At 40.9% G+C, this 14,574-nt stretch overlaps 1 protein-coding gene across 2 annotated transcripts in view; it reads left to right on the forward strand.

The window, feature by feature from the left end:
* meis1b (Meis homeobox 1 b) overlaps positions 1–14,574 on the forward strand; it is a 115,023-nt gene that overhangs the window by 71,087 nt on the left and 29,362 nt on the right. For both annotated transcript variants that reach the window (XM_007551083.2, XM_007551085.2), the window contains exon 9: positions 11,930–12,006. In XM_007551083.2, the coding sequence (XP_007551145.1) occupies positions 11,930–12,006 (77 nt within the window). The remainder of the gene's footprint in view (positions 1–11,929; positions 12,007–14,574) is intronic.

A 14,574-nucleotide genomic window follows, 5' to 3' on the forward strand; every position in this document is an offset into this window, starting at 1 on the left:
AATCGGGATAAATATTGTCTTAAGGCGGCATTCAATTTGGCTTGGAAACTCGAAGGATAGAACGGCATAATATCTGGTTTCTTGTTCCAAGTAAAAACAAAAACAGTGGTAATTATATGTTGAGTTGGTGCTAGCTACCAATAAAAGTCAATAATAATGTCTTTCTGTTCATTTTATGTTTTAAAACACAAAAAGAACATGCTTACATATATGAGTTGTATGACACGATGTGTGCTGTTGCTAGAAAGAGACAAACTGACAGATTCACAAACAAAATCAATATCTCAACATATTGAAGACTAAGTTCAAGGCTTCAATTCTACCATCACAAATTTCAACTGCCTTTTGGAAAGTCCGTCTCAAGAGAGAAAAAAAAAAAGAGACAAAGCTTTTGTTAGCTTGATCTTATGGTGTCATCTAGCAATTCTGCTATCTTAGATGTATGCTAGCAGCAAGCATTTCCTAATCTCCCCAATTCCTATTGCCAAATCGGAGCCTAATTGAATAGGAAATTAGTTTCAGAAGATGTTAACATCTCCTATTTTATTGATTGTAGCTTTGGTCCCAAGTTGGGCTATTGATTGTTACCCCTTATAAAAGCAAAATAAATGTAAGCTAACTTCTGCTGGTTGATATTATTGACTTGAATTATAGAACTCCATTTTTTTTCCCAGCTGACTGTGTCGATTATATAAATCTGGTTGTAAACGTGTGTAAGGGTTTTTTTTTTTGTTTGGTAGGTATGTCTTCTTTTTGTAGTCTCATACAAAATGATCAAGTTACAAAATGTAAAGCACCCTAATATATTATAATATAATATAATATAATATAATATAATATAATATAATGTATAGGCCTATGTTTACCTCCCACCAGAACAGCACAGCTTCTGAGTGTGTCCCACGAGTTTGTTCAGCCATTCATCCTGTATAATAATTGTGCTAGGTGTGAAATCACATTAGCAGTAGCTGTTAGCCATTATCCACTGGAGTGTGTTTGGCAATCCAGAGGATGGGTAGATGTTTTCTGTCTGGAGTCAGCAGCTCAGTACATTTTACTTACAGCCAACTGCTACAGCTTGCCCCAGATACATTTGTTGGGTGTGTGCGCGATTGCATATGCAGTCGTGCCATTATATTATTTGTAACTGTCAGCCTCATGTCTCTTTTGTTAAGGCGGAGTTGAATGTGTGCGTGCCTTTTGTGCCTCGTTCCATGCCGGCGCTTGATAGATGCTCCGGCTCTGCTGTTGTGGTAATCAGTTTGCACGTTGGCTGAACTAATTTATCAATTCAGTTCCTCCCACTTGTATTCTCGCCCATGCGTGAACCCTCTCTCTTTCGCCTGCTCTCTTTCTCCGCCTCAGACAAAACACTCCTTTCTGAAAGACCATGCAGGCTCCCTATCTTTTATGCAAGTCTTCTGCTTCTCTGACTTCACTCACCCATTACTCCTTTCTTCCATGACTTTTTGGCAATTTTTTTATTTTTCTGTAACACTCATCTGTCTTGGCTTACATTTTTGAACGATGATACTTTTGTTGTTTTTTTTAAGGGACTCTAAAGACAGCAGATATTTATAGATGAACTCTTGGGATACTGTAATTTCGACTCTTGTCCTATAATTATATGATTGCCATTTTTTTAACTTAAACCACAGAAAAAGTGCGTAATATACAGGTCAACATCGCATGAAACACATGGCCATTGGTTGGTGGTTCGTTCACTCTTGATCAGCTGACCCAAAGAGTCATTGTGATGGGGGACAGTCACGCACACAGACCCAAACACACACAAGTATACATGTCAATGTTTGTGCATTTTTGTGTGATTTTTGTGTACGGTTGTGTGTCCAGTGGAGTGAGGCAAATCGTAGCTAGTGAACCAAGAGGTGAACGCAGGCGGGCAATAACTCATGGTGGAGGAGTTGGACTCTCGAACTGAAAGAAGAAATATCTGAAACCCAGCACCAATGGCCATCTATTTGTCTTGCTTCTCACCCTTGATTGTCTTAACGTCCTTAGAACCCAGGCTTTGGAATAGCTTTCCACTTCATCCACTTCAACATTTATTTTTCTCCGTTTGAAGCATTTTACGTTTAACAGCTGTTAGCTTTCTTCTCTTGTTACCCCGCTTGCTTCTCGAGAGCAGAACGAGGCCGAGGGTGCTGCTCACTTGTTTGTTACGACAGATTAAGTCATTGATTTGTAAAAGGGGTGCACTGATGGAGAAGGCCCGCTGCTGCACAAGATGAGGAAGGGCAGGGATGGAGCGGAATTAGGGGGAATGGAGAGAAACCGTCTGGTTTGGAAGAGAATGTGGGTACGGAGCACATCGGAGCTAATTGTCAAAGAGGTGAGTTAAATGGAGATGGAATGGAACAGAAGAGGAAAAGGTGGCAGCCAGATGGATAGTTAACAAAATGCTAAATATAGAGCAAAGTGGTGGAGTTACAGGGAGGCAGGAGGGAGGGGTAAATGTTCTCTGATAGACCAGAGATCTTACGGAAAGACGGAGGAAGAGAGCTGGAGTGCGAAAGCGTCATCTTTCACTAAGAGCCTTGCATCACCTCTTTCTGTCTATTTTGTACTTGCTGCTTCAAAGAGCATAAGGCAGCAATTGTGAAATACCTTTACCTAGTTCCAGCAACTCCCCAACTCCGATTCCTTTAACCAACCCCTGCGGGGGCCAACGGTGAGTTTCTAATTAAAATGTTGGGGGCAAAAGGGTAATTATTATAATGGCATAATAATATCGCCAAGGTTATTAGAATGTTCTCCGGTCGCTAAATTGCTTCCTCTGAGAGATCGGATTTCAGTGGCATTACGTAAAGTCAGATTTCCTTGAAAGTCAGGTGAAATGAAATGAATCCCCTCCTGGCAGAGCTGCGATCTGAGATTTAGGTTCACAATTGTACGTCAAAGAGTCTAAAAAATGCCTTTATTCTCTCATTGTGATGGCATATCCTTCAATTACTTTGACGTTTTATTCTATTAGGAAGATTGCAAAATGCCTTCGTTTTGCCTGTGTTGCGTTCAACTCCCCAGTAGTGGCACGCAGTTTCTGCGCAGCCCTGTCCTACCAGCCAGTCGTACTGTTTGTGTATAACAAGAGAACATTTGTTTTTAGGCTTAAAAATCATTGCTAAAAAGCTAGCTCCAAGCATTGTTGCTTGGAGCTTGCTGGTGGTCTTAGGGGAATCCCACTGTTTTCTCTCAGCTTTCCGCGGTACCTGACTGCGATGGGGCTTTGTAGATTCCTCTTACTCCCATTTAGACACCCCCTCATTCCCAGGCAGCCCCGAGGCAGCCCACCTCCAGCTGTGGCTGCTGTTCTCCGCACCGCTTGGTGCAAGTACCGATCGCTTTGGAGTGCCTCCCCCTTGCTCAAATAGGCAGTAATTACGGGCTTAAAGAGGTTTAGTGGTCCAGCAAACTACATAATCACCCCCTGAATTAGCCCCAGCTCATCAGCCTCAGTCCAATGAGCAGCAGTTACTGCTAGCACTGGCTAGCGCGCCGCACTCCCTTTTTCCTTTATTGCACAGAGGGAAGCGCAGCGGCAGGTGTTGTGCAACATCCGGCCCCCTTAATAAATTTAGCCTCCCTGGAGCTGGAGTAGGGAGGACTAATGAAGCACGCCTTCAACTCTCACTCAATGCAACCGCCAGCAAACAATATAAGATGCTTTTGTCAACCGAGCTCATTCTTTACATACCTTAGACAGCGAAACCTTCCTCTTAAACATGTTCGCGCACGCTAAAAAGCTTCCATATATAGGTTAGGAACTCACTCAGCTGTGTAGCTGTTGGATCATAACGCCCTGAAACGACAGAGCAACAGCTCCAGTGATGGCTGCCTCCCAACAGCATTCACTGAGCCCTCAGACTGTGTTGAATGATACTAATTATCTATTGTCCTCAAGCAGACTCAAGCAGGTAAATTGTCTAATCCAGTTTGTATTAAAGAGTAAATGACATACCTCTCACTCTGTGTCTATAACGCTAATAAGTAGGGCTGCAACTAACAATCATTTTAGTGATCAATTAAAGTGACAATCTGCTAAAAAGCATGTTCTATAGATTTTACATCTACAGACACAAATAGGCAAACAATTCAATCCATTTCTAAATAAAAAAAAAACAAAAAAACATTTTATTACCGAAAATGCAAAATCATAGTATTCCTTTAGTAAATCTGGACCATGTAAAGCTAAAACTTTGCCATTTGAGGACTTTTAGCTAAAACATATTTACAGAATGTTTTTGTTTATTATCCTTAATTCAAATTGTATATGTATTATTTGTACAGTTTGGCTTAATTACTGCTCTGAATACGTTTTGTTTTTTTCCACTAAATGACCTTTTCTTACTTTATACTCCAGTTAGGGATCAATAGATTACTAAAGTAGTTGTCGACTATTTCAGTAATCTATTAATAGCGATTAATCCCCACTATGGTTTCAGTTTTACTAACAAGATTTATCTCATTCTTAAATGCACAAGAGCACCGTTCCTAAGACAGTAACTAGTAAAAGCTCATTAATAAATTAAAAGTTTAAGAACATCTGGTTTTACCTGCCATGTCTTCATTTCACAAAGAGGCCATTGAGAGATTTGACCACAAAAACATTTTTAAAGTGGGTTACTTTGCAAATTTTTGTGCATATATCAAACTTTTCCCCTTAAAAGAGGTGGTGAATTATTCATGCAGGCTTTGAGCTGATTTGCCATGGACCAACACCATAAAAAAAAAACACTTTGCACTTTTTTTTTAAACATGAGCTTTTATTAGTTAGCTAAAACATTTTAGATTCAGTTTTAAGTCACACCGTCGTAGTTAGCTCCCTTTAACTCTCTCAGAAGAGCCGTTTTCCACAGTTTGATTTCGGATCGGAGCAGCTCGAATCAGAGGAAATTAGGTTAGGGGTGCTTTGTTTCTTTTCCTCTCCGGCTCTGTTGTTGTTTTGTTCAGCCTCACTCTCTATTCTTTTTGTCTTTAATCCCCCCTTTTTCTCCCAGAGCCCGCCTTGTTGCCGGGTCCCTGCTCCCTAATGAAGTCAAAGGGATGTCAGTCGCTGCCACCTACACAGAAAGGAATTTGAAATGGCGCTGCTCTCACAGAGGCAGCGTGAACAAACACGAGTGTGAAACTTCAACTGAATGAGCAGGAAAATTGGGAAATTGAAGGGGCTTGCTGTAGCTTAGACGGCGCGAGCTTACGGTTCGGAACGCCTGGTTTTAAAGTCCGCGCTCGCACTCGGGGGTTTCAGGATATTTGTTAGCGCTTTGCTTCCCCAAATATTTAAAGTAATCTCATACATGTCTGGCAGGAGCTGGGCTCCACAGTTTATATGCGTGTGCGTATGAGACAGTTTGGTATGATGCAGCCAAAAGGCCTCGGGATTAGCTGTCAGGCATTCCTGATGGACAGCTCAGTTTCCATTGAGATTTAACCGGCGGACTCGGAGGATCCGGCCATGTGAGCACCAGGTTTTTTTTTCCGTGGTGGGACGGTTACAGCAATTAAAAATCTTTTTGGAAGCAAAGGATGCGCTCTAATTAAAAGTTGTTTACTGTGAATCGTTCCATTTCTTTCTTTTTTTTTTTTGCATCGTCGTGCCTTGTGGCCAAGACCAACCATCTGCTGGAAAAGTAGGCAGACTTAAAATATCGTTGACCCATGTCTGCGATCCACAGATTGTGCAGTGTCACGGCCTCGCTTCCACGGGACACTATATTGCGACAACATATGATTTTCCTCTTTGGTATTCCCCCACCCTCCGCCCATATTTCAATGGTTGCTTTTTTATAACGCTAATGTGGCGTGTCAAGGCTTTTAACATGATGCACATAGGCTCGGGGAGCTCAGCTTTAAATAGAAGAAAATGCAATGATAACACCTAATGGCTAAGAAGGGAATGCGCAAGGGTGTAATTATACACACACTGAGATGGTGTGTTTGGAAAATGTAGTGTGCATGTTTTTAATTATATATCTGAAATGATCTGCCAGTTTTTCAGAAACCAAACTATAAAATGTGGAACTGTTTTTGCTTTAAAGATAAAAGGAGCTTTTGAAAACATCGAAGGAACCTAGAAGTGTGTCTTCTTTTTATGCATATTTTGCATGTTGCTTGTTTCCTGCTGAATTGTTCTGCTTCTTATTGCAATCAGGATGCTTGGGTCGAACTAAGCAGTTTGATTTAAGTCTGAGCAATGAATCAAATTTATGTCTTCGAATTTCAACTTGGGTTCCAAAATTCCCAAAGGCGTAGATGGATCTGCCTTTATGGACTGGGAACATTGTCACTGATGCCTGATCTGGAGCTTATTTTCCAATATCTGGATTGATACAGATATTAACAATGAAACATATAGGTTAACGTTTGTTTGTTTGTTGAGTCCTTTTGGTTCTACATTTACTTGTAAGCTATTTTGTACAGTCCTGTTTCTATTTTCATGGCCAGTAATGGTTCGGTTCTAGGTTGGACACGGGATAGGAGGACCAAAATAGGGATCCGACAGAATATTTACTTATCTCTTTGTCAGATATCCATTTCCCCATCTCCCCCTTCTGCATTTCTCTCTTGCTTCCTTTCCCCCCCACCCCCCTTTCTGTCCATCCCACTCTTGTTCTCGTCTGAGGACGTCCTAGGAGGAAGACGGTCAGACAGGGAGAGGGAGATGTTACCGAAACCTCTCTTACCCACCCACACGCGCATCTGTCCGTACGGCCACGCAAAAGTTGAGCTCTCACATGTGCGCGGCTGAGCTAGCCGAGCAAATGCGTCAACGCTGACCTGCAAAGCGAATTATTGTTTGGTCATAACAGACGCACGTAGCACTCTGACACATAACTCCATTTGATAAGACACAGGCAAGAGAAAGAAGAAGAAGAAACAGTTCCACCCTCCCCGGCACCCAGATGCTGTGGGCCCTGCAGAGAGTGGAAATTCTCATGAAAGGAGTTGTATATTTGGAGAAGACGTATCATTAAGATAGGCTCGGGGAAGAGGGGAAGGGAGGGAAGGATGCGCAGAAACTTTCCATCTGCTCTTTTAAAGAACATGTTATTGCTTTTCGCACTGAAGGCCTTCCTTAGCTCCGTCTCTCCCTCCCTTGTCCAACCCGCCGAACCACAGCCAGAATCACTCAAAGACAATGGTGAAACCCGACGACTCGTTGCCGGGCGAGAAACTAAATCACTGTGTTTTGTCAGATAGGAGCTAATTTGGAGGCTTAGCATTGAGGAGGACAAAAACTATTTTGTCCTCCTCAATGCTTGTTTGGCTTCCTGGCCAAGTTGCGCTCGTCACTCCGCTCTGTTTGTGTTTGAATTTTTTTTTTTTTTTTAGGAAAGCTGCTACGGAAAATTGGAAGCAGGATCAGAATAAAGTAAAAACCACTGAAGCACAGTTATGAATGAAATCTTATTTTGCTTCTTTGCTTCCAGTGACCCAGGCTCTTTTAACCTTTGGGATCTCAATAAATAGGCATTTTTGAAAGTCATTCAAACTCTTTCTTTGGATTATAGTTGTCATTTCGACTCATTACGTCTGACTATGGCAGCATTTTGTGTTGTGTGCTTGAAAATCTGTAAAGTGGACAAGTAGAATGGAGAACAGATAAAAAGCTGTTTTAAGTCTGTGGTTCATATTAGATTCAGCATACAGATAAAAAAAATAAGTGTTTCTGACAGACTTCTAAATAAGACAATCTCTTTTTATTCAGTTGTGACATTTTTTGAAAGTGATTGGTTTTGTTTGAATTCTTCAAGATGCTGGATGCGAGTGCATGTGTTGTCATTTATTCATAGTTTTGCACATTTATCTGACTTTTTAATAGGAAAGTTCAACCAAGGGCTACATCTGCCACTTGTGTCTGGAAGATTTGTATTCAGGTCAACCATTACTTTGTGCCTTGTGCTGTTTTATAAGAGATTTAAAATACATTTTAAAAAGGAATACTTTGAAATTAGCCTGGATCTTGACAAGCAGTGAGAATAAAAATCAGCCAAAACCCAACAGAGCCTGGCCTTTGCCTTCATATGTAACTCTGCTCGATTCTCATCTCCCTTCAGTGGTGCGTCTGAGTTTTCTCCCATTAAGCAGGATTTCCATGGTTGAATTTCACAGCGATCCTGTGATTTCACAACAAGGAGAAGTTGTGACCAATGACATCAATTTTCTGCGCAGTTTTAGTATTGTAGTCTGCTTTTAGTTTTAGCAGTGGCAGCAGAGGATGTGAATGAAGCCGTTCAGTCCGTGTCGATCACTCTTCCAAATATTGAACTAATATTAACAGCCGCCTCATTTAGCTTGGCACCACCAACTGTTAGCTGCCTCTGGCTAACCGTTATCCAGTAACAACTGTTAGCCATTAACAGCTGTTAGCCGGTTCTGAACTGGATAATTTTTCAATCCACCAAGATTGTTTCAAATGCTGTCCCAGAATGGTACACATTTGTCCTAAAAATCCAAAGCAGGCATGTTTTCAGTGTGTTTTTGGCATTAGGGCGATTTTAGAATAAAACAAACATAAGAAACTGCAACACATTAACCTGTGTAACCTGGAGTGTAATTTTTATACTGATTGCAGAGTCCTTAAAATGCAGTTTGTGAAGTTAAAGGGGAAAAAAACAAAGGCCCTTATGATTTTACAAAAATATTATTTCTCATGAACTCTGTGTCATGCACCGTCTTGTCTCGTGAGCTCACGTATTGTCACTCCCCGACCAGCCAGTTTAAAATAACTTCCTCATCGCATCGGCTTCCTTCTTTCTCTTCTCGATGTCGCTCGAAATCACGCTCACCCAACCAACCCCCATTTTCCCACTGCCTAAAATTCTGATTACATGAGTGTGACCAGTGTTGTGGATCAGGTTTTGTGTGCATGCCTAGAAGCTATGGAGAGCAGAGCATTGAGAAAGGACGTGCTTGTGCTGAGCTGTGGCCGCTGGCATGGCTGAAGCCCCTTCGGTATCACGAGGAAGACACTCCTGCCTTCAGTTCCATGACACGCAGAATGGACTCATTGATCAGGGTCAGATCTCCTTGTTGAAGAAGGGAGATTTTTTAAGACATCTTATTTTCACATGATTTGTTGACATTAATATGTCAGCAGAGAATTTATGCGATTCCTGTTCGTAAGCCAGGAGGGCACAATGCCCCGTCTTGTATTGGTAGATTTAACGGATCCTTTGTTCGCCGATGCTCCTCATTTCCACAGAGATTTGGTAAAATTAATCTTATTAGTTTTTATGACATCCTACTGACAGATAAACTGATAAATTGATATACAACCGACTTTGAAATACACCTCTGCTTTCGTAGACGTATCGCTACGTCAAAATGAGGCAGGCGGCCAAACAGCAGCGCTGTCGCGTTTTTACGCAGTAAGCGTTTTACACGCAAATTTATTTTGCGGTTCTTGCAAATCTGACATTATCTGATCAGCCTGAAACATGTCCTCGTGCACACACGTACGCAAACCTACACAATAACGGGGCATAATCTCTGCAAACACACTTCCAGAGGAGCACAGGAAAAAAAAAAAAAAAAACGGTTGATGAAGTGGACACAAATTTGGCCGGAGGCGACAATGCAATTATAACTTAGCGCATGAAATTAGCCTCCTTGTGTTTCCATTCCCCGCAACCAATCACATGGATAAGGGAATGCTGGGGGAAAGGAGAAAAAGAGTCTCCTCTCACGCTCTCTCCTCCTTGCTCAGCATTAAACACAATCCTGGTCATTATGCGCTGGAAAAACTGTAATAAAAAAAAATGAAAAAGCTGGCGCCAGACTGATTTTTCTTGTCTGATTGACTATCATGAGTCGGTCGCCTTGTTAGGCACACTGCAAACACCAGCCACATGCGTGGTGTCAGTGTTGGTCACCCTAATTCGGGATGCAAGTTATAAATGCCAGCAACAGAAGTTATGCTTTTTCTTTTTTTTTTGTCTTTTCTAGGCTTTTCAGTGACATTTATTGGTTTCATAAAAACAAAATGTTTAAGTAAATCAAACCCTATGGGCAGTAAAATGTTTTTTTTGTTTTTTTTAATTAGCGTATCTTATGTAAATGGATACACAATAATTTCCAGTGTGTTCAGACACACTGGTCGTGAAATTACTTACGCTTACGTTCACCCCTGGCTTTTCTTCATCATCCCTCCTCTTCTCTTTTTATGGCTTGCTTACGGCACAGACCCGGATTTGTCTCACTCATGAACCGGACATTGTACTGCATGAAGTCCAAGTCACCATGATGCCACACGCTCTCATGTAAATCCACATACTCCTTCAGTGCCTGCTATATATATGAACAGGTGGCTCAGCGTTAACTGTTCTCAGCTGGTTCGTGGTGGTGGTGGGGGGACTCGTAAAGCCGCTTTGAAACAGGCTCAGTTTAACTGTCCAGTCGGCTACAATATGCATTAAGGTTTCCTTTTTGCATCCAAAAATAAGCCAGCAACCTAAAGTTGATTTATTTAGATCCGGTTTATGAGTCTGACCTTCCAGAGCGTTCACGAAAGATTCCGGCTGCATTTCCGTTGACTTTTAAAAAAAAAGTGTGCAAATTGAAATTGCGTAAATAAATTTGCTTAATGGAAAAAGGTCAATTTAACAAAAAAAAAAACAAAAAAAAAAACACCTCGAGTTTTTCGATTAAAACATTTTTGCATTAGGATGAGGTGATGTTTCGTTTGTATCAAAGTTAGTGTGTTTCGCAAAACTGCAATGGAAAAACACTTTTTTGTTTCGCCTCAAACGAGTCACGCATTCAACAACCGGAAGTTACCAGGAAAGACGGAGAAGACGACAGGAACTGGGTGGAGGATGATGGCCTGGCATGTTTTTGAATGATTTATCATGTGAACAAACTCATTCACGTGATCTTGGCTGTATTTCTTATTTAATGGAAACACCGCAATTGTGAAAATGTGTTTTTTCGACCAATATTAAAGTTTTGTGCACATTTATAATGGGAACACAGCTTCTTGGAGTGTTTCTCTGTGTGGGATTGTGAGACTGTAACAGATTTTATCACGGTAAAGGAACCCGATAGTGCTTCAACAGACAAACCCTTTAAGGTCTTTTAATATTGAAAGATTTTGTGCATTGGAATTTGGAAAAATCACAGACGCTCACTCCTAAAATCTTTATTAAAGGTATTAAGAGTTCGCTTGGATTTGTTGAACTGAAGTTATTTAACCCTTTAAAGACCTCTTAAACCGGATTAAAAGCCTCTCTCAGAAGGTATTATGTATTCCTAGGGAATCCCCTCTTCCTGTTTTAAGATGGAGGATAAAAGAAATCAAGGACCCATCCGATGCTCCACAGTGAAAACGTATCAATCTTGGCAGCAGAAAAAGAGCAAACTTAACAGTTAAATCAGTGTTACAATCTATAACCAGCGGGAGTGAAGACAAAGGATTACGCGAGTGTTAACCGTCTTCGCTTGTCTTTATTCCGTTGGGTCGACGCTACATATTCTCATCTCACTGATTACATATGCAGCGGGGTGAAAGGGGGGGCGTCGATGCGAATATATTTGTGTAAGAGGCTGCCTAATTACCAGAGCTGGTTCTCCACTTCACTTAACTTTCTAATTGGCTTGCCTTTTTGGCTGCCATTAATTACAAGATTTCATATTCCATTAATGAATTGTGTGTGTGTGTGTGTGTGTGTGTGTGTGTGTGTGTGTGGGGCGAGGGGGTAAGTAATCTGCTCATACTCACACCAACTTCCAGTATAAATCTAGATATAGACACAGCCAGTGAGACTGAACACACACGTCTCATTTCTACCTGCTCATGTGATTGTTCACATCAAGGCCCTCGACTCAGAAAACTAGAAGCTTCATTAATCAATTTGTGGTTATTATTATTTTTTTTCTTCTCATGCATGCTGTCGTTCTCCTCCCTCAGCATCCCTACCCCTCAGAAGAACAGAAGAAACAGCTGGCGCAGGACACAGGACTCACCATCCTACAAGTGAACAACTGGTAAGTCGCTTCAGAGTTTACATGCAGTCGATTTTTTTGTGTGTTTTTTTTTTTTTCGGGGTGGGACCGCCTGGGGCTATCCTAGTTCTTAATGATTGGAATTAATGCCTCCCCTCCTCCCCCACTTTTCATCCCTCTCTTACTGAATTCCTCCTCAACCCAGATCAATCCATGTGAGGAGATATGGCCTGGAGTGGTTTTTCTCTCTCTTTTCTTTTTTTTTCTCCAAAAAGCAACTGCTTAACTCAGCCCCGACATGAGCATCCATGTAAATTAACTATCTTTAAGAAAAAATCCAATAACATCATTCATTATGTGCAAGTTAGATGAGGGATGATCACTTGAAAAGTGGTAGCTTACAGGGTAATTATAGGTGTTTGGCCCGTTCATTTCAGGGTTTACGGATTCTGTTTTAGCATTACTGTAATTAACGTTCATTTTAATCTTTGGGCTTATTTTGTCTAAGTTGATTGCAATATTTAAGCAGAATGTTAAAATCTAGGATTCATTTTACTTGTAATAGCAAAAAGTACTAATTGCTTTGATTTGTTGTCCTTTTTAGCAACTTTAGTCATTTTTTAGCAGTACATGCAGCTCATGAAGTATTATGTTGGGGTCACTAGATGAGATGACTTTTTTTTTTTTTTTTTTTACTTTGGAGGACTTCTTCAGTTTGTTTTTACCAGTGTAGGTTTTGCAAACTGCATTTTAATAACCAGTCTAGAATAATCTTAATGGAACTCTACAGAATACTTTGCCATGATCGTCTCAGATCTCACATGCCATGTGTACAATACGTCTGTGTCACTGCTGTAGTATTTGAACCATGACCAGCTAGTATCCTGCAGGTCATCTGAGACACAAACCCTGCATTGACGAAAACTCACTATGGCATACCAGATGCTTGAAACTGAAAGTGAAACTGGTGGCACAACCTACTTCATGGCTTTTCTGACCACTGTAAATTTCACATCTTTCATACACAATCCATGCTGCATTAAAAGTAACAAAAAAACATTAAAGATGAGACACTTTAAAAACGTTAAAATCTGCATCAATTCCTCGTCTTTAGATTTGCTGAATGTGTGTTTTTCATTAAGACAGCAAGGCAACAGTATGAGAGCATCTTATGTATTTTAGATTGACTGATAGAATACACAAATCAGATGCTGATTTCACGCATGCCTATATGATCTTAGGATGTAGGAGTTGTTTGTATCTCTTCGGTTACCCAGTTATCTTTCTTCTTTTTTTGACTGGCTACATTAAATATTGAAACTTAAATGTTTTGAAAGTTCTGGGAACTTCTTCAGTGCTAACTGTGTTGGTACGATGGGTGTCATTAAGCCTATTTTAGGGAGCTGAAGTCTCTGTAAAATTGTTTTAAGCCTCTCTAAATAATTTGGTGTTTGTTGTTATTATTATTAGTATGTTGTTATTTACAAAAAAAAACTGCCAACAAATTCAATATAATTTGGCCAGAATATGCCACAAATAATTCTGTTTATCTTGGCAACATTAACTAAGAAATAATTTTGTTATATTGATCAGTTGTTCAGTCATATTTTGTACTGTGAGTTTTCCATTGCCCCAGAAACTAGTTTAAAAAAAAAAAGCAACTTCTCAGTTGTTGTTTGAAAGGTTTTCTACCTTCCTGCTCTGTTTGCTCAGATCCTGGGGGCTAATCCACCCCTTTCCTTTAAACCTAGTGACGGCCCTGGTTGCCACCCAGCCCAAAGAGGAGTGCTCATTAACGGAACATTGCATCTGAACAATTACTTTCTTTCTTACTTTGCTACAAGAGTTTTAACTCCCCATTACATCAGAGCTTAAATGAGTCAATATCACAAAATCTCATAACTGCAGTATTTCAAATATTTTTGGAGCAACTTTAGCTTTTAAAGTCATCCTTGTTAACAAGGGGCCCCACTTGGAAGTCTACAGCCTGGCTGCTAACCTGCCTCTGCAAATTACCGCTCTGTGAGTGCCAACTAGGCAGCTAATTGCAAACAAGTGTGACTGGCCAGGCTCATAAAATAAGGTTGCTAACTATCCGTTTTAACCTTAGGTAACACTGTTAAAGGTAGAAAGGGGCCCTGTGTCCTCGCGCGGCCGGTCTTATCAGTGAGATAGCTATCAGCACATGCTTAGCGTTATTAGCCGTGTCTAATTAAAGGGGCTGAAGCCCGGGAAGCCGAGGCACGGCCCTGGCAGAGCGCGTTTGATCTGCGCAGCCCTTAAAATAATCCTTGAAAGCGCCTTGCGAGGTGCGGGCATAAAAACGAGTGGAGGAGAGGCGAGAAGAAAGCGATGAGCGGCCTAGCGAGAGTGAAAAATAGATGAGTAAAAAAAAAAGAAGGGTGAGATAAGGACAAGAAGGAGGGGAAAAGATGAGGCCCGATAACTCCCCCATTACCAGCCGTCTAATGATGTTAACATTATTCCCAGCCATTGTTCGTTCAGTCCGAGACCTCAGAGACGTTAGATTAGGGTATGATGGATCAGTCTGTGGAGGATTATACCCAACACAAACATACACACACACACACACACACACACACACACACA

This window comes from Poecilia formosa, unplaced genomic scaffold (genome assembly GCF_000485575.1).
Source record: "Poecilia formosa unplaced genomic scaffold, Poecilia_formosa-5.1.2 Scaffold40, whole genome shotgun sequence".
Lineage (NCBI taxonomy): Eukaryota > Metazoa > Chordata > Actinopteri > Cyprinodontiformes > Poeciliidae > Poecilia > Poecilia formosa.